Source organism: Amblyomma mixtum, chromosome 2 (genome assembly GCF_055824585.1).
Source record: "Amblyomma mixtum isolate Tamu chromosome 2, ASM5582458v1, whole genome shotgun sequence".
Taxonomy (NCBI): domain Eukaryota; kingdom Metazoa; phylum Arthropoda; class Arachnida; order Ixodida; family Ixodidae; genus Amblyomma; species Amblyomma mixtum.
This window is the reverse complement of record NC_143013.1, coordinates 15,290,349-15,316,880: the sequence shown is the minus strand read 5'-3', so window position 1 is coordinate 15,316,880 and position 26,532 is coordinate 15,290,349. Positions and strand designations below refer to the sequence as shown.

Here is a 26,532-nt window from a genome sequence, read left to right as displayed (position 1 = left end):
ACTCCCTTTTTACTCCTTTGGTCGTCTGAACACGAATACGCATAAATTGGAGTAAAAAGGGTGTAAACCCTCCTCCGGCGCACTCGCTTTTTACTCCTTTGGTCGTCTGAACACGAATACGCCTAAATTGGAGTAAAAAGGGTGTAAACCCTCCTCCGGCGCACTCCCTTTTTACTCCTTTGGTCGTCTGAACACGAATACGCCTAAATTGGAGTAAAAAGGGTGTAAACCCTCCTCCGGCGCACTCCCTTTTTACTCCTTTGGTCGTCTGAACACGAATACGCATAAATTGGAGTAAAAAGGGTGTAAACCCTCCTCCGGCGCACTCCCTTTTTACTCCTTTGGTCGTCTGAACACGAATACGCCTAAATTGGAGTAAAAAGGGTGTAAACCCTCCTCCGGCGCACTCCCTTTTTACTCCTTTGGTCGTCTGAACACGAATACGCATAAATTGGAGTAAAAAGGGTGTAAACCCTCCTCCGGCGCACTCCCTTTTTACTCCTTTGGTCGTCTGAACACGAATACGCCTAAATTGGAGTAAAAAGGGTGTAAACCCTCCTCCGGCGCACTCCCTTTTTACTCCTTTGGTCGTCTGAACACGAATACGCCTAAATTGGAGTAAAAAGGGTGTAAACCCTCCTCCGGCGCACTCCCTTTTAACTCCTTTGGTCGTCTGAACACGAATACGCATAAATTGGAGTAAAAAGGGTGTAAACCCTCCTCCGGCGCACTCCCTTTTTACTCCTTTGGTCGTCTGAACACGAATACGCATAAATTGGAGTAAAAAGGGTGTAAACCCTCCTCCGGCGCACTCCCTTTTTACTCCTTTGGTCGTCTGAACACGAATACGCCTAAATTGGAGTAAAAAGGGTGTAAACCCTCCTCCGGCGCACTCCCTTTTTACTCCTTTGGTCGTCTGAACACGAATACGCATAAATTGGAGTAAAAAGGGTTGTAAACTCTCCTCCGGCGCACTCCCTTTTTACTCCTTTGGTCGTCTGAACACGAATACGCATAAATTGGAGTAAAAAGGGTGTAAACTCTCCTCCGGCGCACTCCCTTTTTACTCCTTTGGTCGTCTGAACACGAATACGCATAAATTGGAGTAAAAAGGGTGGTAAACTCTCCTCCGGCGCACTCCCTTTTTACTCCTTTGGTCGTCTGAACACGAATACGCATAAATTGGAGTAAAAAGGTGTAAACCCTCCTCCGGCGCACTCCCTTTTTACTCCTTTGGTCGTCTGAACACGAATACGCCTAAATTGGAGTAAAAAGGGTGTAAACCCTCCTCCGGCGCACTCCCTTTTTACTCCTTTGGTCGTCTGAACACGAATACGCATAAATTGAGTAAAAAGGGTGTAAACCCTCCTCCGGCGCACTCCCTTTTTACTCCTTTGGTCGTCTGAACACGAATACGCCTAAATTGGAGTAAAAAGGGTGTAAACCCTCCTCCGGCGCACTCCCTTTTTACTCCTTTGGTCGTCTGAACACGAATACGCATAAATTGGAGTAAAAAGGGTGTAAACCCTCTCCGGCGCACTCCCTTTTTACTCCTTTGGTCGTCTGAACACGAATACGCCTAAATTGAGTAAAAAGGGTGTAAACCCTCCTCCGGCGCACTCCCTTTTTACTCCTTTGGTCGTCTGAACACGAATACGCATAAATTGGAGTAAAAAGGTGTAAACCCTCCTCCGGCGCACTCCCTTTTTACTCCTTTGGTCGTCTGAACACGAATACGCATAAATTGGAGTAAAAAGGGTGTAAACCCTCCTCCGGCGCACTCCCTTTTTACTCCTTTGGTCGTCTGAACACGAATACGCATAAATTGGAGTAAAAAGGGTGTAAACTCTCCTCCGGCGCACTCCCTTTTTACTCCTTTGGTCGTCTGAACACGAATACGCATAAATTGGAGTAAAAAGGGTGTAAACCCTCCTCCGGCACACTCCCTTTTTACTCCTTTGGTCGTCTGAACACGAATACGCATAAATTGGAGTAAAAAGGGTGTAAACCCTCCTCCGGCACACTCCCTTTTTACTCCTTTGGTCGTCTGAACACGAATACGCCTAAATTGGAGTAAAAAGGGTGTAAACCCTCCTCCGCGCACTCCCTTTTTACTCCTTTGGTCGTCTGAACACGAATACGCCTAAATTGGAGAAAAAAGGGTGTAAACCCTCCTCCGGCGCACTCCCTTTTACTCCTTTGGTCGTCTGAACACGAATACGCATAAATTGGAGTAAAAAGGTTGTAAACTCTCCTCCGGCGCACTCCCTTTTTACTCCTTTGGTCGTCTGAACACGAATACGCCTAAATTGGAGTAAAAAGGGTGTAAACCCTCCTCCGGCGCACTCCCTTTTTACTCCTTTGGTCGTCTGAACACGAATACGCATAAATTGGAGTAAAAAGGGTGGTAAACCCTCCTCCGGCACACTCCCTTTTTACTCCTTTGGTCGTCTGAACACGAATACGCCTAAATTGGAGTAAAAAGGGTGTAAACCCTCCTCCGGCGCACTCCCTTTTACTCCTTTGGTCGTCTGAACACGGAATACGCCTAAATTGGAGTAAAAAGGGTGTAAACCTCCTCCGGCGCACTCCCTTTTTACTCCTTTGGTCGTCTGAACACGAATACGCATAAATTGGAGTAAAAAGGGTGTAAACCCTCCTCCGGCACACTCCCTTTTTACTCCTTTGGTCGTCTGAACACGAATACGCATAAATTGGAGTAAAAAGGGTGTAAACCCTCCTCCGGCACACTCCCTTTTACTCCTTTGGTCGTCTGAACACGAATACGCCTAAATTGGAGTAAAAAGGGTGTAAACCCTCCTCCGGCGCACTCCCTTTTTACTCCTTTGGTCGTCTGAACACGAATACGCCTAAATTGGAGTAAAAAGGGTGTAAACCCTCCTCCGGCGCACTCCCTTTTTACTCCTTTGGTCGTCTGAACACGAATACGCATAAATTGGAGTAAAAAGGGTGTAAACCCTCCTCCGGCACACTCCCTTTTTACTCCTTTGGTCGTCTGAACACGAATACGCCTAAATTGGAGTAAAAAGGGTGTAAACCCTCCTCCGGCGCACTCCCTTTTTACTCCTTTGGTCGTCTGAACACGAATACGCATAAATTGGAGTAAAAAGGGTGTAAACTCTCCTCCGGCGCACTCCCTTTTTACTCCTTTGGTCGTCTGAACACGAATACGCATAAATTGGAGTAAAAAGGGTGTAAACTCTCCTCCGGCGCACTCCCTTTTTACTCCTTTGGTCGTCTGAACACGAATACGCATAAATTGGAGTAAAAAGGGTGTAAACTCTCCTCCGGCGCACTCCCTTTTTACTCCTTTGGTCGTCTGAACACGAATACGCATAAATTGGAGTAAAAAGGGTGTAAACTCTCCTCCGGCGCACTCCCTTTTTACTCCTTTGGTCGTCTGAACACGAATACGCATAAATTGGAGTAAAAAGGGTGTAAACTCTCCTCCGGCGCACTCCCTTTTTACTCCTTTGGTCGTCTGAACACGAATACGCATAAATTGGAGTAAAAAGGGTGTAAACTCTCCTCCGGCGCACTCCCTTTTTACTCCTTTGGTCGTCTGAACACGAATACGCATAAATTGGAGTAAAAAAGGTGTAAACCCTCCTCCGGCGCACTCCCTTTTTACTCCTTTGGTCGTCTGAACACGAATACGCCTAAATTGGAGTAAAAAGGGTGTAAACCCTCCTCCGGCGCACTCCCTTTTTACTCCTTTGGTCGTCTGAACACGAATACGCATAAATTGAGTAAAAAGGGTGTAAACCCTCCTCCGGCGCACTCCCTTTTTACTCCTTTGGTCGTCTGAACACGAATACGCCTAAATTGGAGTAAAAAGGGTGTAAACCCTCCTCCGGCGCACTCCCTTTTTACTCCTTTGGTCGTCTGAACACGAATACGCATAAATTGGAGTAAAAAGGGTGTAAACCCTCCTCCGGCGCACTCCCTTTTTACTCCTTTGGTCGTCTGAACACGAATACGCCTAAATTGGAGTAAAAAGGGTGTAAACCCTCCTCCGGCGCACTCCCTTTTTACTCCTTTGGTCGTCTGAACACGAATACGCATAAATTGGAGTAAAAAGGGTGTAAACCCTCCTCCGGCGCACTCCCTTTTTACTCCTTTGGTCGTCTGAACACGAATACGCATAAATTGGAGTAAAAAGGGTGTAAACCCTCCTCCGGCGCACTCCCTTTTTACTCCTTTGGTCGTCTGAACACGAATACGCATAAATTGGAGTAAAAAGGGTGTAAACTCTCCTCCGGCGCACTCCCTTTTTACTCCTTTGGTCGTCTGAACACGAATACGCATAAATTGGAGTAAAAAGGGTGTAAACCCTCCTCCGGCACACTCCCTTTTTACTCCTTTGGTCGTCTGAACACGAATACGCATAAATTGGAGTAAAAAGGGTGTAAACCCTCCTCCGGCACACTCCCTTTTTACTCCTTTGGTCGTCTGAACACGAATACGCCTAAATTGGAGTAAAAAGGGTGTAAACCCTCCTCCGGCGCACTCCCTTTTTACTCCTTTGGTCGTCTGAACACGAATACGCCTAAATTGGAGTAAAAAGGGTGTAAACCCTCCTCCGGCGCACTCCCTTTTTACTCCTTTGGTCGTCTGAACACGAATACGCATAAATTGGAGTAAAAAGGGTGTAAACTCTCCTCCGGCGCACTCCCTTTTTACTCCTTTGGTCGTCTGAACACGAATACGCCTAAATTGGAGTAAAAAGGGTGTAAACCCTCCTCCGGCGCACTCCCTTTTTACTCCTTTGGTCGTCTGAACACGAATACGCATAAATTGGAGTAAAAAGGGTGTAAACCCTCCTCCGGCACACTCCCTTTTTACTCCTTTGGTCGTCTGAACACGAATACGCCTAAATTGGAGTAAAAAGGGTGTAAACCCTCCTCCGGCGCACTCCCTTTTTACTCCTTTGGTCGTCTGAACACGAATACGCCTAAATTGGAGTAAAAAGGGTGTAAACCCTCCTCCGGCGCACTCCCTTTTTACTCCTTTGGTCGTCTGAACACGAATACGCATAAATTGGAGTAAAAAGGGTGTAAACCCTCCTCCGGCACACTCCCTTTTTACTCCTTTGGTCGTCTGAACACGAATACGCATAAATTGGAGTAAAAAGGGTGTAAACCCTCCTCCGGCACACTCCCTTTTTACTCCTTTGGTCGTCTGAACACGAATACGCCTAAATTGGAGTAAAAAGGGTGTAAACCCTCCTCCGGCGCACTCCCTTTTTACTCCTTTGGTCGTCTGAACACGAATACGCCTAAATTGGAGTAAAAAGGGTGTAAACCCTCCTCCGGCGCACTCCCTTTTTACTCCTTTGGTCGTCTGAACACGAATACGCATAAATTGGAGTAAAAAGGGTGTAAACCCTCCTCCGGCACACTCCCTTTTTACTCCTTTGGTCGTCTGAACACGAATACGCCTAAATTGGAGTAAAAAGGGTGTAAACCCTCCTCCGGCGCACTCCCTTTTTACTCCTTTGGTCGTCTGAACACGAATACGCCTAAATTGGAGTAAAAAGGGTGTAAACCCTCCTCCGGCGCACTCCCTTTTTACTCCTTTGGTCGTCTGAACACGAATACGCATAAATTGGAGTAAAAAGGGTGTAAACCCTCCTCCGGCACACTCCCTTTTTACTCCTTTGGTCGTCTGAACACGAATACGCATAAATTGGAGTAAAAAGGGTGTAAACCCTCCTCCGGCACACTCCCTTTTTACTCCTTTGGTCGTCTGAACACGAATACGCCTAAATTGGAGTAAAAAGGGTGTAAACCCTCCTCCGGCGCACTCCCTTTTTACTCCTTTGGTCGTCTGAACACGAATACGCCTAAATTGGAGTAAAAAGGGTGTAAACCCTCCTCCGGCGCACTCCCTTTTTACTCCTTTGGTCGTCTGAACACGAATACGCATAAATTGGAGTAAAAAGGGTGTAAACCCTCCTCCGGCGCACTCCCTTTTTACTCCTTTCTGTTTAGACTGCACTGTAAAGATCGTAGTACACGGGCCTGGAAAGAATTACTATCAGACGTGGGTCGTCGTTAAAGGGCCACTGACCAGGGTCCGGACATTTTTGAAAAACAAGCCCACTGCATAGATGAGGCATCGAAGATAACCTCTGCAAAATACTAGAGCCATGCGCGCCCCGAAAAGCTGCGAAAATTCAAATCAAAGCCCGTTCGTTCTTTCCTTCCTTCAAAAACGGGCCCCGCCCACTACTCTGCACCCCGCTGACGTCAAGGGTGGCTACTTTCGCTAAAGGCACTCCATTGGTGCATCGTTCTGACTGACGGGAGAAGGTTGGGCGTAGCCTTGGCGTCGCGTCGTCTGCACAAGGCTTTCCCCAGCGCCTTCTGTTCTGGCTCATGCCTCCAAACCCGCATGAAGGAAAAAAAAAAAACTGCGGAGGGAGCGTGCGGCGACAGCCTTGAACCCTTGCCATAAAAAGTAAAAAATAGTAAAACTGAGGGAGTTGGCTCGCCCCCCCCCCTCCCCCCCCCCCCGCCGTGATCACGTCACGAGAAGCTCTGCGTGCGCGCTCCCTTCTCAGTTTCTTTTCTTCTATGCGAGCCCCCCAAAACAAGGTTTTAATTAGTAGTGCAGCAGAGCCTTTCCCTCGCTCGTCCACTTGAGCGCTCCGCATAGACACCGCTTATCCTCCATGCATCTTGCGTACGCCCTGACTCCAATGAACGACATGGGCTTCGGAGCGGAGAAAAGACACAAACACACAGAACACAAACACACATGAAGAAAAGCAAACGGGCGGTTGCCGGGTCCGCACTTCGCCGTGTGTTTCGAACAGAAACGACTTCCGCCCATCCGCTCGTGAAACCGTGGGGAGGCCTAAAAAAAAAATGAAAAGGTGGCTCGCTAACTGGTAATGACAAACAGATGTATGAAAGGGTGCGCTCGCTAACAAGTCTAGGTGGTCGAGCCGATCGCGCCTCTCGATCGTTCAGTGTGCGGAGAAAATGCGACGACGCTGTTTCAGCCCCAGCAGCAAAAACCAAGAAAAGAATTCTATTGAAGGCGGGGCCATGACGTAGCCCCGTGACGCACTCCACAGACACCACGCCTCCGGCTTACGTCGGAGAAGGAAGGGGTGATTTTGCCTTGCCGAGCCTACTCGACGAGGAGCGGGAGAGAAGAATTTCGAGGAGGGAATGGAAGGAGAGGAGGCTCGCTGAAAGAGAGGTAGAGAGTGTCTGCTGAGCTGGGGTGGTCCGTGGCCCTTTAAGCAAGGTATGGCGAAGGCTAAGCAGCGGCGGAAGCAGCCAGCACACATATGTCTCCTGGGTGGCTGAGAGTACCTGCTTTCTACTCGGCGACCATTGCCCCAAGCCTGCCGTCATGGACCACACACGGGACCCAGGTGACAGCTGATTCCATTTACCGAGCCCTTCCCGGTCGGAGTACAGAACCATAAAGAAGGGGTTGAAGTTTTAGCAAAAACAGACCGCCTTTCCGAAGTCTTCAAGTGTCGCCGCCGCCGCCGCGGGGAGACCGACGTTATCTTCCCCAATTGCTGTGAGCGTGCCGGGGGAACAAAGGGCTTCGTTTGCTGTGGCTCTTAGGCGTGCCAAGCACCGCGACGAGCTGGCGGGCATCGTTCGACAAGGGACAAGGAACCACTTTCTGGCCTTTTCGTGACCTCTTTGTTCCGGCCTCGAGCGGCGGGTGTCTTTGATTATCAGCAGATGTCGGTGACCCGCAGAAACCTTCGACTGGCCGGAGGCCATCACCTACCAGTCAACGCTACCTCGACGACAACCTTCTCTCCCTCAGACTCAACATGTGACGTGGGCGTGACCCTAAGTGCAGTGGTGTGTTTGTGCGCACAAGTTTGTGTTGTTTGTGATCTGGGCCCCTCCCACTCCAGCGTGGGCGTCAACCTAGGGACTTTGGGGAACGAGAAGAGTATAAATGTCGAGAACGAATGCGGCAGAGCAGCTCACTTCGCCTCATTTTGAGCTCACTTCGCCTCATTTTGAGCCTCACTTCAGTCTCTAACCATGTTGTAAAAAGATGTAAATAAACCCTCTTGTAATCTTTCTCCCCTCACCTTAACTCTTCGACTTGAGGGCACTCATGTCCTGGTGGTGGTGGGAACGGGTGTCGAAGCTTGACCACGGTTCCGTCAAGCGAGCAGCAGCAGCAGCGAGCTAGCAACGACCCCGAACCGACCCATCAGCGCCAACAACTGGTGGCAGCGTCAACAACTAGTGGCAGCGGTGGGATAGAAGCCCCAACTCCCCCCATAGCCAACAACTGGTGGCAGCGGTGGGATAGAAGCCCCAACTCCCCCAACTCCCCCCATAGCCAACAACTGGTTGGCAGCGGTGTGATGAACCTGGTGACATGGTGCTGCATCTGAGGGTGAGTGTTTGGCTTTCGCTTTGGATCCTCCAGGCTTCAAATTCTGGGTTAATAATTTGAACTGCTGGTTGATCGGGTGTTTGTGTGTCTGTAGCACAGGGGTAGTTGCACAGAATCACCATGAGCGAGCAAAACCAATATTTAAAAGCAGCGACCGTGGACCTGACGAGGTTGTCGAGGACAGAACTGTTGTTCTTGTGCGACGAGTTAAGTGTGGATGTGGAGGAAAGAGCGAAAGATGCGGATATTATCCAGGCAATCAAATGTTTTGAAACGGAAGAAGAAGATGATTTTGAAATTGCTTGGGATAATACGCACAGGTGGGCAAAAGAACAGGAGCGTAAAAGAGCTGAGGAAGCGGAAAGAGAGGAACGAGAGGCACAGCACCAGGAGTGTATGGAGAAGCTAGCAGCGGAGCTAAAAGAGCTTAAACTCGAGGCTGAGAAAAGGCGGCTCGCAATGCTCAGTGGTCTTAATGGGAACGAAGTAGCAATGAGTGACGCTATCTCCATCCAGACATGGCCTTCAATGTTCCAGTCCATCGCCGAGTTAGAGAGACATGACGCCATAATACAGGATTGCGAAATGGCGCAAAACCGGCATGGATGGCACACGACAGAGCACGGCCAAAATAGAGAGGCTACAGAGACCGTCTCCGAGTTAGCTAAGTGTAACTCCGCGAGAGCTCGTTCAGAAAACGAGTGGAGAGGGCATGGATGGCGTCGGACAAAGCCGAGCCAAGAGAGACTTCCCAAGCTAGCTAAACAGACCGTCGCCCAGTCAGGTAGTCGCAAACCTGCGAATAAGGGCCGAGAAACGGAGTCTAACCGGCACCCGCGGTTTAGAATAGAGAGAGCTCCGAAGAGAGGCTGTGCAGTGAGAGTAGAAACCGTGGCCGATTTGGTTAAGCGTGAGGACGCTAGAAAGGGGCCTGTACAGGCGACTAACCGGCACGGGTGTGAAAGGGATAACTTCCCCAAAGGAAGACGTTTCGAAAAGGAAACAAAGGGAAGCCCTTTAGTGATTGAGAATCGTGGCAACTGTGAGCTAAAGCGTCACTGCGGCGTCAGTGAACAAGCCAATGTTGTGGCTACCTCGGCGAAGCTGGCGAATAAAGAGTGTGGAGCTGCTGTTGGGTTAAAACGCAGTATTGAACGCCATGCTGAGAAAAAGGACGAGAGCCCGATTCTAGATGAGCAGTGCGTTTCAGAGGAAACCACTCAGAGCGTGAGTGACCAAGCCAGTGTTGTGGATATCTCGGCGAAGCTGGCGTATCAAGAGTGCGAAGCTGCTGTTGAGTTAAAACGCAGTATTGAAAGCCAGGCTGAGACACAGGAAGAGAGCCCGATTCGAAAAGAGCAGTGCGTTTCGGAGGAAAGCACTGAGAGCGATGAGCCAGCTGCAGAGGACTACCTTCAGGGGAGCGAACTGCTCATTTCCGGGGCAGCTGAAGGTCCGTCTGTCAGCTCTGTGGAGATGACCATCTGTTGCGAAGGCAAAGAGGTCAATTTTGTGACTAATGAAGGATCACGCGATGCATGTCAAGGGCTGGAGGAAACAGTCTTGGCTCAGGCGGTGCACGCGGAAAGTCCAAAGAAAAAAAGGAAAAGGGCAAGGACAAAAAAGAAACGGTTGAAATGTCAGGCCCTAAATTCAGGCGCGGGGACAGGTGATAATGGAAAGGCGGCAGATGAGAAAGCGGAGCCTTCCCGCATTGGACATCGTAAGTTCGCGACTAAAGTTACTGGTCAGGCGACACGCGTGTATTATCCTAAACCTGACCGCAATAACAGAAAGGGAAGACCGCATCTTCCAAGCAGAGCAGGAGGGGGGTTTTTCAAGGGGCATCGACCTGCGGGAAAGCCCAGACCACCCCTACCTGACAGAAAGGCGGCAAGGGAAAAGGCAAAGCGGCCCGAGAGACCGGAGGGCGCTAGGTTGCGCGACCCTCAGCGCGTGCGAACACAGGGATTTAGCAACAGAGGCCACGCACGCAGGCGGGTTCACCGCGCGCAATTGAAAAGAAGAATGCGTCCTTCACTTTCGGCACTGGATTCCGGGAAGCGCGCAGGGCGAAAGGGTAGCCGAGCTTCGTGCTGGAGGCGAGAACAAAGAACAGCTTCTCGCGCTGGTCGCTGTGCGTCGCCAAGAGCCGGTTCTCGACTTTGCAGGCGCTACCAAGGCTTTCTGAGCGCGTCGAGGGGGCGCGGAGTCGACAGAGGAAGTCGTAGATGGCTTTTTTCAGGAGCCTTTTGTAACGAAATGACAGCAGTGTCATCAGTCAAAGCGCGACCCCAGAGGGCGCGTCTGAAGGGCTAATCACTTCAACGCGGCGGAGGTGAGTCAGCTTTCACCCCCCGCGGAGCCATTCGAAGTAGCTGGTTTTTTGTTCCTTTTTTTTTGTGGGCTAAATCGAGAAGGGAAAGGCTACTTTGTTTTGAGCTAAAGATTTAGAGTGATCGGACGTTACTGTGTTTTCTCTTAAAATTGAGATAAAGATTAAAGTCTGAATTAGAAATTAGTGGCAGTTTGCCGTGCTACCGAGAAATAAGGGCACCTAAAGGAGTGTAGCGAAGATTCCTGAGTAGGCCATGTGCTGTTTGGATAGTGGGAACCGTTCAGAGCATTTAAGTTTTGCTGTGTTTGAAGGTTGGCACAGGTTTCTTTTGTATCGATAGTAGACTCGGACGTGTTAGACTTGAGATACCTGGCAGTTGTTGCTACATTAACGGCAGTGTAGCTAATGCCTTGCGAAGGCAAAGAAAGTGCGTGTATTTGTGCTCATTTGCGTACTCGTGTTTCCTGGCGCGTGGTTAGTTATCCGATTGCGGTATTCGGAGATTAACCGAATGAAGTGAAGGTGCAGAATTTTGTGGAGAACAGCTGTAGCAGCTTGTGTATAGGTTATGGTGCCTGACACAATGAGTTTAAGAGAAGTTTTGCGTCAGTACTGGAATGAGTATGGATTCTGATGAGCAGTCGCATCTCTGTGAGTTTAACTGGAGCAGTTGATTCTCAGTCTCGAGCGATCAAGCTTCTTTGAGAAGAGCCAGTGGATTAAACTGAGCGTGGGCCAAAATTTTAAGCAGACTTTCGATATTCGGGTGGTATAGGGGATCAGAGCTTGATTGATAAGGAATGGAGTTTCTATTCAAAATTTGTAGGCTTTGACACACCACCGCTTGTCGTACAACGTGGCAGTCTGTCTTTGGTGACCTCAGATGTGACGCGGACGCTCGCTTTGACCCTAAATTCGGGCAAAATTGTGGGGTCAGTATTCTGGAGCAGGATTTTGTTTGGAATTAAAAGGAAGCCTGGTGGGTCTTGAGTGAATTCCGAACGCTTGCGCGTGGAGTGGTGCTTTGTTGTTTGGAACGTCCCATCTGTGCTTTCCTTTGTTGGTGGTTTGGTGTTTTGGGTTTGCCTTGGGAGTTGATGTTGCAAGCCAAGATATCAACGTGGACGCGAGCCCATCTCTTCCTGCCCAGCGGTGGGGAACGCTGGCCATTCGAGATTTTCCGGGCCGCGGAGGAGCTGTAAAGATCGTAGTACACGGGCCTGGAAAGAATTACTATCAGACGTGGGTCGTCGTTAAGCAAGGTACGGCGAAGGCTAAGCAGCGGCGGAAGCAGCCAGCACACATATGTCTCCTGGGTGGCTGAGAGTACCTGCTTTCTACTCGGCGACCGTTGCCCCAAGCCTGCCGTCATGGACCACACACGGGACCCAGGTGACAGCTGATTCCATTTACCGAGCCCTTCCCGGTCGGAGTACAGAACCATAAAGAAGGGGTTGAAGTTTTAGCAAAAACAGACCGCCTTTCCGAAGTCTTCAAGTGTCGCCGCCGCCGCCGCGGGGAGACCGACGTTATCTTCCCCAATTGCGTGCCGGGGGAACAAAGGGCTTCGTTTGCTGTGGCTCTTAGGCGTGCCAAGCACCGCGACGAGCTGGCGGGCATCGTTCGACAAGGGACAAGGAACCACTTTCTGGCCTTTTCGTGACCTCTTTGTTTCGGCCTCGAGCGGCGGGTGTCTTTGATTATCAGCAGATGTCGGTGACCCGCAGAAACCTTCGACTGGCCGGAGGCCATCACCTACCAGTCAACGCTACCTCGACGACAACCTTCTCTCCCTCAGACTCAACATGTGACGTGGGCGTGACCCTAAGTGCAGTGGTGTGTTTGTGCGCACAAGTTTGTGTTGTTTGTGATCTGGGCCCCTCCCACTCCAGCGTGGGCGTCAACCTAGGGACTTTGGGGAACGAGAAGAGTATAAATGTCGAGAACGAATGCGGCAGAGCAGCTCACTTCGCCTCATTTTGAGCTCACTTCGCCTCATTTTGAGCCTCACTTCAGTCTCTAACCATGTTGTAAAAAGATGTAAATAAACCCTCTTGTAATCTTTCTCCCCTCACCTTAACTCTTCGACTTGAGGGCACTCATGTCCTGGTGGTGGTGGGAACGGGTGTCGAAGCTTGACCACGGTTCCGTCAAGCGAGCAGCAGCAGCAGCGAGCTAGCAACGACCCCGAACCGACCCATCAGCGCCAACAACTGGTGGCAGCGTCAACAACTAGTGGCAGCGGTGGGATAGAAGCCCCAACTCCCCCCATAGCCAACAGCACCAACGCGCCACGTGTCGGAACAAAATTATGCCACCGGCCCGACGAGCGCGAAGCCATTCATCTATATACTCCATTACGTTCCAAAAGTAGCTGAAGTAATATGCCCTCTTATATAGTCGAAATTGGCCACAGCGTTGTCTTCATGGTAGCGGTAAGTGGTTTCAGTGTCGACATATCCAGGCCATGTGACCTGGACACAGTGGTGTTCTATTGCATCCGCCTAATCTGCTCCAAAGCGTGAGCTCGGTGTTTCTGGCCCTGCACTGCATGGGCGGTGCTCAACTCGCGGAAGCGTGTGCTCTGCTTTCCACGCATACCATCGCCACGAGCGGTGTACACGCGAGTCACGTGTCAGTGACGTATAGCCTCGACCAGACTGACAGAGATTGACAAAACTTCGTGCTGGGCTAGTTGGTGGGACATAGTTTAAACTTGGTTCACCTTTGCTTCTTTGAACCGTGGCGCACAGCTGCACACCACGGTTCAAAGAAGCAAAGGTTTTAGGCAGGAGTAAAAGCACAACATCAAGAGTCATTTTGGAGGCCTTTCATATTTATAAAAAGTCTAGCCAGTGCATCAGCGACCCTTCCATAAGTTTGTACTCAGCTGAGCGTATGTTTTTGGACAACGTCATATAACGTCTTGTAACTTCCTGGCCCGTGTCTTTTTTCGTCTGTCGATTCTCGAAATGTTTTGGTCATATCCCATCCATATATTTTTTCCTTTTGTCATTGTCATGTTCAGAGTTATCTTCCTTATCTGGTTCCCGCGTTTTTTTCAGTGACATAATGTGAGCTTAGATAAGTGTGAGCCATCTAAAACTGTTAAAGTTGCCTGGAGCCGCCCGATTGTGCGCATGCGTGTGAAGTCCATAAATGTGTTTCTTGCATATATCAATAAATCAGTTGTTAGTAGCGCTCCGTGTGTGTCGTTTCCTTTCTTTGTGTTCGTCTTTCGCGCTGAACCAAGTTTCAACTGACAGAGATTGGCGGCATTGAAAACTAAGCACCCCATGATGGTAGTGGAACCACTTACAATAATGACTTTTAAAGCCTGTCCACCGGGCTTGCACATGTGAACGAGAAACAACTGTGCTTCAGATATTGCTTCTTAGAATAATGCTCCACATCTTCATGAGAAATCGCTCCGAAAAAAGGGATAAATGGAAATTTTCTGACAACTAGCTCTCATGTTCAGGCCATTTTCCGAATCGGGAATTTGTACAGTGCATGGATTTATGTGGCAACCTTTGTATCTTTCTTCCGGTACCGCAACAATGGTCGCGAAGGTCCCGGTACCAATTCATTGTCTGGAAAAAAGTGTAAACAAAAACCAAAAATGGCCGACTTTCGTCGCCTCCAAATTAAAAAAGAGAAACGACCATCCCGTCTTTCTCAGAAGTAGACTCAGGCAGCACACAATGTAAGTAAATAAATAAAGTTTGATGGGCCGAAGCAGCCAACTAAACCGTAAACATGAAGCAAATGAAAAAAGCACCATATTCCGCAAACTCAAAAAAAAAAAAAACTGGGCCACGGCACAGGGTAACGCAAGTACACGAAGCGCTTCCATCTATAAACAACGCATAGGGAACTTGCGCCACACACTCAGCTGGCCACGCCATGCTGATTTCATATTCACTACACGGCGGCGAAGAGTGGCCTGATCCTTACCGCGGCGCCACGATAAAGAAGCGTAAACAAATCTACGAACCGAGGTCAACAACTCTGCAAAACGCGGGCAACGGAAACTTTCCTCTCAACCGCTAGCCACAAGAAAGATTTGCAGCAGTGGTTTATAAGTGCACATTGATATATGCACATACTTTGAATACGCAGTTTCAGATACAGAAAACGCTACCCTATATCTTTGACTGCGCACATATTTACCACCCCGTACCACACTAAACAGGCGCGTAAAGTGAGTAAGCGCGAAAGTTGTGCCAGGAGCTCACAAAGCGCATTGTCTAAGGATCTTGGCAAGAGGCGGGTGTCTTCCTCGAGAAAACACACCGACCCCCATTGTCTCGCGCCTTGAAGGCGAACGAAGAGAGGAAATCTGTAGCGCAAAACAGCCCGCCTGATGCAGGCATTCGCATCCTCGATCAGTCGGACGTTGCACATGGACGCCCGTGCATCCATGCTCTCTGACTTTTAAAGGCCCCCTGCCCACCCGCGGCCAGCAGACACTCTCTACCTCACTTTGAGCGAGCCTCCTCTCCTTCCATTCCCTCCTCGAAATTTTTCTCTCCCGCTCCTCGTCGAGTAGGCTCGGCAAGGCAAAATCACCCCTTCCTTCTCCGGTGTAAGCCGGAGGCGTGGTGTCTGTGGAGTGCGTCACAGGGCGACGTCATGGCCCCGCCTTCAATAGAATTCTTTTCTTGGTTTTTGCATTTTCTCCGCACACTGAACGATCGAGAGGCGCGATCGGCTCGACCACCTAGACTTGTTAGCGAGCGCATCCTTTCATACATCTGTTTGTCATTCCCAGTTAACGAGGCACCTTTTCATTTTCTTTTAGGCCTCCCCACCGTTTCACGAGCGGAGGGGCGGAAGTCGGTTGTGTTCGAAACACACGGCGAAGCGCGGACCCGGCAACCGCCCGTTTGCTTTTCTCCATGCGTGTTTGTGTTCTGTGTGTTTGTGTCTTTTCTCCGCTCCAAAGCATATGTCATTCATTGGAGTCAAGGCGTACGCAAGATGCACGAAAGATAAGCGGTATGTGTGCGGAGCGGTAAAGTGGGCGAGCGAGGGAAAGGCTCTGCTGCACTACTAATTAAAACCTTGTTTTGGGGGGCTCGCATAGAAGAAAAGAAACTGAGAAGGGAGCGCGCACGCAGAGCGTCTCGTGACGGGATCACGGCGGGGGGGGGGGGGGGGGGGGGGCGAGCCAACTCCCTCAGTTTTACTGTTTTTTTACTTTTTATGGCTAGGGTTCAAGGCTGTCGCCGCACGCTCCCTCCGCAGTTTTTTTTTTTTGTTCCTTCATGCGGGTTTGTAGGCATGAGCCAGAACAGAAGGCGCTGCGGAAAGCGTTGTGCAGACGACGCGACGCCAAGGCTACGCCCAACCTTCTCCCGTCAGTCAGAACGATGCACCAATGGAGTGCCTTTAGCGAAAGTAGCCCCCCTTGACGTCAGCGGGGTGCAGAGTAGTGGGCCGGGCCCGTTTTTGAAGGAAGGAAAGAACGAACGGGCTTTGATTTGAATTTTCGCAGCTTTTCGGGGCGCGCATGGCTCTAGTATTTTGCAGAGGTTATCTTCGATGCCTCATCTATGCAGTGGGCTTGTTTTTCAAAAATGTCCGGACCCTGGTCAGTGGCCCTTTAAGCACGAGATGGACGTTAGCGGCGTCTGAACAAGGTTTAAAGGACACCTCAATTTAGTTGCGTATTTTCTGCTTTCAAACGATGCGTTAGGCAATGGAATACATGGACCACCGCGTGGTATTCGCCTACCACTGCTAAATAATTTGTAATTGAATTTCTTCCTTATGCCTTTTCGGTTTAGGTTTCATGAACTGAACCATGGAGGAAAAAAAAGACTAGGAGGGAGCATGACGTCATGCGCTTAGCCTCTGCAAGCCATCCTCCTCTGACGTCGCTGCCGAGCACTGCCGAGGGCCCTTTTGCGCACTGACTCTTGGGAAATGGGCCCTCCACAGTTACCAGACTGCCAACCAGCTTGGATTGCGGTGCTTTTTAGTGAACGTCCGGGCTTTGATGTAACGCATAAACGCAGCGCCACAGAACAAGAGAGCGAAACCGAAATCCGGCTAAGAGCTACCGCTGCCTTGTCACGTGAGGGCCTATTTCCTATGATGCTTTCCATTATATTTTTTATGACTAGGCTTCAAGATTATGACGTCACGCTTCCTCCAAGATTTTTCTCCATGAACTGAACGAAGGCTGTGACGTGTAGATGACCTTAAGGTCACGTGAGGCACGACAAATACTGCAATAAAAACGCTTATACGTTGTTTCAGTTCGCTGCAACACTTAAACCAACCTGCTTCAAGAGCTGGAATGACAACAAACGACGTATCGACAGTTATATTGTCATTTCTTTTTCTGATGCCTCACGTAACCTAAAGGTCAGCTACACGCCACAGCCATGATGAAACCAAGCCGAAACAGCATGACAAGAAATTCGATTATAAATTATTTAGTGGTCGCAGGCCACTGTTACGGGGTGGTCCACGTATATTAATGTCTAACGCATCATTTGAAATAAGAAAACAAGCAAGCAGACATTTGGTGCCCATAGTCGTTTAAGGAACGTTGTCGTGGAGCCTCAAGCAGAAACAGTCCGTCACTGGCATTTAGAAAGAAGGAGACCAAGTTGATATATGGAGGAGCTGGTCATCGAACTTTGCATTTATCACATTCCAAAAACCGGCGCTGGGTCCAATGAGGCCTGACATCGTTTTTCCTTCTCACATCAGCCAAAGCCCACCATAAAGCTTCAGGTTAACTTTGTATAACAAGTCTGAAAAGCACCCAGTTGGATCTCGTACCTATTTCAAGCAATACGCCTTATCCGCCAAATTCAACACTAAATCATGACAGCGTTATAGTGAATATACAGTTCATTTATATACCCTATGAACCATGGGTCGACAATCGCTAGTACTGGAAGCGGAGCTCGCAAAGTTAAAGGACGAAGGAAGAGCCCCCACTTGGCAGTGAAGGAAACGAAAATTATGACGATGACTGTGCGGCGGGTGAGTAAAATGGATGCCGTTCCGTTGCTTAATTTCTAGTGCTTCGTTCTCAATTTCCCTTGCGCTTAGGGACATCCAGCTTTTCAAAGAGAAGCATAAAAGCGAGACAACCCTCCCTCTTCTCATCTCGACTTCTAGCCGCCAATTTTCGGATCGCCCTTTCCCGGAATATGACAGCGCCAGAGGAGTACTGCTTCGAAAAAGCAGTGTTCATTTGCATGCTGCCTTGAAAAGCAGTATACACGCGACAGCGCGTATGCCAATGGCGAAGTGGGTGGATGAAGTACCATTAGTCACCTCCCTCCGTCTTTCTCCACAAAACTGCACAGGGCTCCTATCATGCGCAGCTGCTACCGAAAGCATGCGTGTAGGCGCCAATGCCTCGGATCCCACCGACTAAAATTATGCATGGCTACGACAGGGATTCTTTCTCTGCTACAGAAATTACTCGACTATACGCTGCGCAACAGCTAACCGCATCGATGTAGTTGATACTGTTTCCAATAAACATGACTTCGCAACGCCGACAAGAAAGCAAGGCGTTGTCCCAACCGCCTCATAGGCCGTAACCACACATCTCGATCTATTTCTGGCGGGAGACCAGGCAAAAAAGCCGCAGTAAAAATTCGAAGGACCTAAACTCGCAGCGGCAACCAGCGTCTCTGTCGAAGTGCAAAAAAGTATATAGCCAGCGAATTGGCCGTAGACTCGAAAGAGAATCATGCGCCTTTGTTCTGCTCGTTCTTCAATGAGCGGAGCCTTGATTCCCGAGATTGCTGGCGCGTTGCCATCGGCTGTCGCGCGCGCTTAACGAGGCGAGTTGCCACATCTCTCTTTTCAGTCGCGCTATACAGCCGAGAGACAAACCAGAGCGCCGTGTTACGCACTTGTCGCCAAACTACCAAGAAATGATACACTATAGATTAATCCCTTGCGAATACATCTATCACCCCCCCCCCCTTTTTTTTTACGACTCTACACACACACACACATGTAGTGTTTATCGTCCGTCTATCGCTGCTCCGAAGGCACTCGTTGCGCAAGCCGCCACAGCGCAAGCGAAATCGCTGCGTTTCCTGTAATTTCCATGCGCCACATCACATACCGGGGATCCCTGGCGAAAATGCGCTGCTGAAGGAGGAGGCGTTCCTCCTCCCCCTCCTTCTTCCTTCTCCTCCTCTTACGCTGCAAGGAAAGATGCGCGTAACCGGGAGGCAGTATTCTTGAGAAGAGAGATCTCTGCTGCTGCTGCCGCTGCCAGCGGCTGCTCAGCCAGACGTGAAATCTGAGAAACCCTGGCCGCTTCATCTCCACGTCGCCTTCTCCCCCCCCTCCCTCTCTCTCTCTGTCTCTCCTCTTGTTGTTTTCTCCTCAAAGAGGCGGCCCGTCGGCGCGCAGCGCACCATATCAATCACGCCCAGTACCGCGAAGCGTGTCGAATTTCGTCCTCCGTCGCAATGCTGGAAAAAGCACACTCAGACTGGAGAAAACTTCCATCAGCCTCGAAATTTATTTTTCTCTCCTATTTTATTCTCTAGCTCTACCCAACTTTATATCTTCTTCTGGGCTGTTTACGTCATAATCAATGGGTCCGCATGTAGCCGTGCGCGCAGGGGAAAAGGAAAAAAGGTGCATCCTCGTCGCATCCAAGTGACGAGTGGTCATGCTCGACCGCCCTGTATTATGTATCTGCTCCGTTGCGCGCGGCTGGATGCACCCGCCAATGCACACACACCCGGCTGGCTTTAACAGCTTCCCGCTAGTGAGGAGCGACACGGTGGCAGCGGTAGCAGCAGCAGGCTAGACATCCCCGGGAGCCTTTGGGCGCTGCCGCATTGTGATGAGGGGGAAAGGCGAGAAAATGCGAAACGTCCTTGCGCCAGCCTTACGATATCACGGGTTGAAGAAAAAAAAATAGAAAGGCGTCCAGGCTTCCTTTTTCCACTCTCGCTTTCCATCTCTGTGTTCACTTTAAAACCTGGTTAAACATGGCGCTTCGAATGGCTAGGCGGGCCTAGAACGTCATATAACGAATCTACCGCCGTAAATACCCAGTAGTGAGCGCTGCACTTTATCGCGCGCCACATCTTTCATAATTTCCTCCTTTTAGAAGCACCAAGGGACCAAAATGCGTCATCCATCATGAAATTCGCCCACTGGCTGGAGGGCGGTGACGTCACCACACCGGAGCATTCCCACTGGCTGAAGGGAAGTGGCGTAATATATTAAATCACTCCCATTGGCTGCAGGGAAGTGAAGACACCAGACCGGAAGCGACGTCTCCAGACGAGAAAGGACGTCACTTCCGGCAAAGGCACCAAAATCTGCCAATGCCATCGTATTTTCAGCACATAGCGGAACTGGGCGTTCCCGTGAATTTTTATTTCATCCTTTTTTCCTTTAGTTGATCTTCAACTGGACTAAACGAAGATGGGTGGTCAGAATCATATAAACCCTGAGAGAATGAAAAGAGAGTATAGCGCTTAAAGCCGGGGCTTAAAAGTACTCGCCGCCTTCAGCTATTTCCTGCTTTTCGAAACAGACAAAAAAAAAAAAATTCTCAATCAGCCACTGACCCCGAAGGGTGTTAAGCTCCGTTCCTAGAACGATTACAGAGAACGGAAGAGCCTCCCAGTTTCTATAAGCCCGCTGTCACACCATACGCGATGTGTCACTATTAGAGCAAGCATGCAGTTCATAACAAAGTATAGCGCTCTCTCCTCGCCTCAAGCTTTTGCTTATATACTTAGCTACTCAGTCGAGAATTCTTCCCTCTTGTAGACACTGCACAAACTCTGCATCTAAAGCCTACTAGATGCAACAACGCAGCAGCTGATGCTGAGAAAGAAATCGGCTGCTGTCCTCATCCCAGTGCGTCTAGTTGTTTCAGCAATTACAAACTAGTACACATGCACCGACACTCGCAAAACTAGTAGCTCCCCATGAATAGTAAAGCCCTGAAATGCTGATGAGAAACGTCAACCTCACACTCCAGATATTACCAGCTCTTGGGATTATAATCGAACTGCACTGCATGATGTGCAAGCAGGTCCAGCGGCTTAAGAACTTTTTAAGTGGAATACACGTCGCAAAGCTACCCGCATGCTGCGACTACGACAGCTTGAACCAAACATCGATGCTGCAACCCATTTCCTGCACGACCACCGAAATGAGCATTCACCTCACAGGCAAATGGGGGGGGGGGGGGGGGGGGGGGGGGGGCTCAAAAGCTGCCGCGTGAGAAAGCGCATTGGAAACCTTGCCACAGCATACGCTCAAGGGCCCGACCATCGAACGCAGTGCCCGAGGACGCTGAGAATGGCACGCCGCTGAGGCGAACCCTTCCTCAAGCGCACAGTCAGTGCGATTTGCATTGCAATCAGCGAAGAGGAGGGAAAGGGAGAGGGCGAGGAGGAATCGTGACCCGGCGAAAGAGATACACCAAAACTCGCATACCAACCGCCGCCGTGCGACGCACACGACGCGAGTAATTCACTCGGCCTAAGGAATCCGGCCTTCTGAAATCTGTTTTAACCCCTTCCTGCGATGGGGGGGGGGGGGGGGGGGGGGGGGGAGTTTTCGTAGTACAGTATACAAGCAGGCAAAATAGATATGCAGTTATGCAGTGAAAATAGTAGCACGTATCCGCATGCTGTCACTGCAAGTAACGCCGCCGGTGTGATTATACTACACGCCGCCGTGGGGCGTCGCGCTTAAAAATAGAGCTCAGGCTAGAGCCGCGCTCTGCTTTCGCATGCATTATTCAAGCAGTGGTGGGAGGGACGAGGGACCGAGTCTTCACGCCTGACCGAAGCCGGAACCCCGCCGAGCGAAAAACTCTCCGGAGCAGAGCCCGCCTTCTTTCGGGCCGCCGTGTGCACAGGGTGCACAAGACACTTGCACAGTATCAACGGGGGAAGACGCGGGCGCCATGCTCTCCGCACAGAAGTTAGTACGGTGGCACCCGGACTCATTGTACGAGTACGGCGACAGTCAGCGTCCATCGTGTTCTCCTAGTGCCCGACTAGTTTCGACGGACCGACAAAGAACCTACGACCGGAGCGCCACCGGCGGCGTCAACGAAACGGAGCGGCTGTACCGCGGCGCGCAACGACGCAGCACCGGTCCCATCAACAACACGTGAGGGAACATTTCTTCTGAGCACCGTGAGCACCGTCAGATGAAGAGTTTGCAGGAGACCTGAATTTCGATTTGATTTTAGAGGAGTGCGACTCAGTCTATGAAGGACGCCGTAGTGAAAGGCTCCGGAAATTTCGACCACCTGGGGTTCTTTAACGTGCACTGACATCGCACAGCACACGGGCCTCTAGAATTTTGCCTCCATCGAAATTTGATCTCCGCGGCCGGGATCGCACCCGCGTCTTTCGGGTCAGTAGCCGACCGCCGTAACCACTGAGCCATCGCGGCGGCCCGACTTGAATTTCGGTGCTGCCACAATGGACGGTATACACGGAATCGGAGCCACTGCACATTCGCAGTGCTTCCGAGACCGTGCTGGTACCAAGCGCACCGTGTATACCCGCACCAGAGTTGCCAACTAATTTCCAACTCCTGAAACCCTTCCCTCTTTTTTTGGTTTTTTTTTTTTTTTTATGAAAATAGGGGGGGGGGGGGGGGGGGTCACTACACCTGCGGACTCTTCAAACTTGTCTTTTTCGCGTTATTCCTTTTTTTTTTTACTCGACCTTCTGTCTATGCAATGCGCAAGCGTTGATAGTCGCAATATTATGCTCATTATGCCACAACGCGTAAGCCTTCTTACGCTCAAGTAATAACGAGTCAGCTGGTCTCAGAGTGTTCATTGATTTTAATATCAGTCGCACTCAGTCGCTTCGGCTCTCGGCTGCTGGACCAAATGCCGCGGGTTCGAACCCGGGAGCAACGGCCGCATTTCGATGGAGGCGAAACGCAAAAACGCCCGTGTGCTGTGCGATATCACCGCATGTTTAAAATACCCAGGAAGTCGAATTAATCTGCAACCCTCCACTGCGGCGTCCTCATAGCCCGTGTGTCACTTTCGTATGCTAAACTCCCACACACTGCGAACCACACTAATAACTTTAATGGCCCTCTCACAACATCCCATTCCCTCCGCGCACGCCGCCACCGTTCGGTCGCACACAAAATACCGAAGGGCGTATCTAATCCTAATTTGTATGCGGCTGGACGACCTAAGAAAGATATGTTGCGAAATAGAACGCCTACATATCCCTGGGAAGTAATTGAAAAAAAAAATCAGCTTACCCTCGGCGGGACTCGAACCCGCAATCCCCGGTTTAGGAGACCGATGCCTTATCCGTTAGGCCACGAGGGCGCACGTCTGAACTCGTCGCGCAGGTTGTTACCGCACTTGTTATCCATTCTACCGGCGTGTCCATGCGCGCACTGTCGCCGCTCTTCGCTGTTGTCAGTTCTGCACTGCGGGCGAAGTGCTGCCGCTAGTGCATGCCGGCGTCCACGTGTCGTGGGTTAGCTTCTTTTTTTTTTTGTTTTTAATCCTTTATGTTTAATTTGTGTTTCCCCTTCCTTTTTTATAGACGTCCACGCTATAAAGTTAGTAATACCCTGGTTACCCTGGTTACCCTGGTTACCCTGGTTACCCTGGTTACCCTTGTTACCCTGGTTACCCTTGTTACCCTTGTTACCCTTGTTACCCTTGTTACCCTTGTTACCCTTGTTTAAAAGTCCCCTCTACGGCTGCGCCAGTTGGTACCCCCTCTTAAGATCTCGTAGAGGGAAATTACACAAAGGATGATTGTTGGAAGATGCTTGACGTCTTGCAGATTCGAATTGCTCAATCACATTGCAAGAGGACACTTCTGGAGAGGTTAACTTTTATAACAATTAAAAGCACGAAGGAAGATACAAGCAAGGAGAAAACATATATACACTTGACTGGCTCGTAGTTCTACGTGACGAAACCAGCCCTCGGTCCTGCCGAAACAGCTGGTTTTGAACCCTATGTCCCCGCTCTCGGTGGGGAGAATAACCAATCAGGTACTGTACAAACATCCACCTAATAACTTATTGGGGAAAGGAAAACATCACCAATCAGCAATTTTGAAAGGATAACACAACCAATCAATGATTGGGGAAAGAAGGTAACTCATCGCGACACCGTACACATATGTACACTTTCTACCATCACGATTTCGGATAATTATGCTTTACTGCTGCGAGCTTCGCGAACACTCACTTTCCCAACGTCCGGTTGCCCCAAGTTCAAGGAAAGCCACTTCCACCCATCTATTCCGCATCGTCGCTCCTCATGCCTGCAGCTAGCGTGGCAATATCCTGTTGACCGCGCTTCAAGGTGTCAACGCACGCCGCTGCAGACATGGGACAAAAGCCACGCACTGTGACGCGGATACCGCCTCGCCGCAAGCACGTGCACACAGGATGCGACCTAATGAATCTGTCCCTGTCGGGAGTTTGACCTTTCCCGTAATCCTCCGCTATCCGGCGCCCCCCCGTATCTCGCTGGGTTGAGCTCACCCCCTTCTGTGCTGTTGTGCGGAGGGTCCAAGAAAGAACGTAATGGGCATTCCACTAACGCGAACCGGATGCGGCAAACGATGTACAGCACCGCGAACTTCACCCCCTGGTTACCCTGTCACATTCAAATACGCACTCTTCTCTTCTGTTCAACAAAAAATCTCACAAGACGTCATCGAGCGTGTGGAAACGGCCGGTGATGGAGACACATGCCTTATTTTTCGGTACCCTATTCAGTGCAGAAGTTGGTACTTCATCATTCTAGGCCAATTCAAATCTGTCCGCAGAGCACATTCAAGCACTGCAAAATCACTGAGGAACGTACGACCAGCATTGCCGTGCACAGCGACATATATATGCGCTGCCGCTGTCACTGAACATTCAAAAAGCCTGACTAGCGCACATCTTCTGATAACATCCACTCAGAAGACCGAAAGGACAGCCTTATACACGTGCTCTTCACGGAATTCTCGCAGAAAACGTGCACAGCCAAAAAGGAAGATACATCTGGGCAAGCGAACTCGGAACGCGGTCACATACGAACGTTCCAAGGGCCGACGCGTCCTAATGACGCTGACGAGGGTGCCAAGATCTCTTAGGGCGCTTCCTCACTGCTCGCTCATCGTCCCACTGCGACTCGCACGCATATATATATATATATATATACACACACACGCGCGCACGCACTACTGCGGGCGTCGTTTCGGGGATGGTAAGCATGAAGCCGCATTTGTGAATCACGCAGCAACGAGCAGCCGTCGGCTGGAAGACAGCTGTCATTTTTCGCGTGGGCGAAATTCTTCCGCGCTCACCCAGTTCACTGACCACATATCGCAACCCGCACGGCAGCAACGAGGCCACAAAGCAATCGCGAATTCTGGCGGCGCCTATATACGAGCGAGGAATCAAAAACTAGGCAAAGGAACCCATCCAACAACCCCGAAAACCGAGCTTCCATACACGCCGAGACACACCTGTCTGCCTCAAGTATATACGATTCGTTTTCTATGAAACACGGCAGCCCTATGTGAATGTGCAACATCTGAAAAGGGCAACACGTAAAAGAGAGCTACTATACGCATACGGCCGAACACGGAGCTCGCCAAAACTGTTTTTGACGGCCGCGCACATACCGCAAAGTGGTCCGCACTGGCTCCTTCAATCTGTTCCCGACGAAAGGGAGATCGATGAAGGGATTGGCCGGTAAGGGGGGGAGGGGGGCATCGACGGTTTTGCTCTTCAAGAAGCGATTGATACGCTGACGCTCCGCCAGCGCCACGTCAGGTGCTCACTGCAGCGTGAGGAGAAAACTATATAAACGCGGTGACTCGCTTTTGCAGCCTTCGCACACCGCGAAGGACCTTCTGTCCATATATACGACCCGTAGACGCTCGAATCTGGCAGGTTAGCGCGGTCAGGAGGCGTTCAAAGGGCTCGAGGCAAAGACCTCGGGGTATTCCGTTTGCTCGTCGCCGCGGTCTGGGCGCACGTCGATCAACGCTTCGCCCCGGGGACAACGTTCGGCCTCGCCACGCACTATAAAGGCAGACGAACCGGGCGCCGACGCTTGGCCTCGGGCCAAGGAGCCAGCGAAGCGTGTCTGCAGAGAAGCGGTCCGGAGAAAAACGGGAACCACCTCGGGAATGTCCGCGTTTGCCCGCCGACTGCTGCCGTTCACTACGGAGAGCCTGTTGACAGGGCTGCCGCTTCAGCGGCCCGTGTTGTCCAACGGAAAGAGAAGGGCGGAAGCGGTGACTGGTTGCGCGTGTGTTTTTTCGGCCGGTTCGCGAGTCGAGCACTTTCGGCATAAGGCGCAGGCCTGACCGCCTGCCTGCCGTCGTTCTGTCATGTTTTCACATCGCGCGGCTTCGTGGCGTGAACACAGCGAAAATTTATGGGGGAGTAGTACCTTGCCCGCCAGCTTTGCCGCGTTCACTGCGTGGCTTTGGGGTGCGCTCAGCACGAAGAGGAGAAAACGGCGAACAGGACAGGAGAAAGTGCTAACGCGAACGTCGCCCTCATCTTGACGCAAAGCGCTGCTACGGAATGTGCGAAGGTCACGCAGGTTTGCTCTGTGGGTTCTTAGCCACCGCTTTAGTACAACACTGGCTTAGAAGAGGGCGGTCACTACGACGGAGCCTTCATCATCATTGCCGTCATCATCATCACCAGCCAATTTTCTTTCACCACCATCGCTGTCATCATCAGCCAGGTTTCTTTCATCGTCATCGCTGTCATGATTACTCAAGTTTCTTTCA

At 50.6% G+C, this 26,532-nt stretch overlaps 2 protein-coding genes and 1 non-coding gene across 3 annotated transcripts in view; 1 reads left to right on the top strand and 2 right to left on the bottom strand.

The window, feature by feature from the left end:
* Oatp30B (Organic anion transporting polypeptide 30B) overlaps positions 1 to 26,532 on the bottom strand; it is a 246,754-nt gene that overhangs the window by 214,133 nt on the left and 6,089 nt on the right. The window lies entirely within an intron of this gene.
* Positions 21,677 to 26,532, top strand: part of LOC149358513 (uncharacterized) — a 28,968-nt gene continuing 24,112 nt past the window's right edge. The window contains exon 1 of the mRNA XM_089570612.1: positions 21,677 to 21,898. Within this exon, the coding sequence (XP_089426738.1) occupies positions 21,690 to 21,898 (209 nt within the window). The 5' untranslated portion in view covers positions 21,677 to 21,689. The remainder of the gene's footprint in view (positions 21,899 to 26,532) is intronic.
* TRNAR-CCU (transfer RNA arginine (anticodon CCU)) lies at positions 23,021 to 23,093 on the bottom strand. Its single transcript has one exon. It is a non-coding gene; the product is annotated as a tRNA-Arg (tRNA).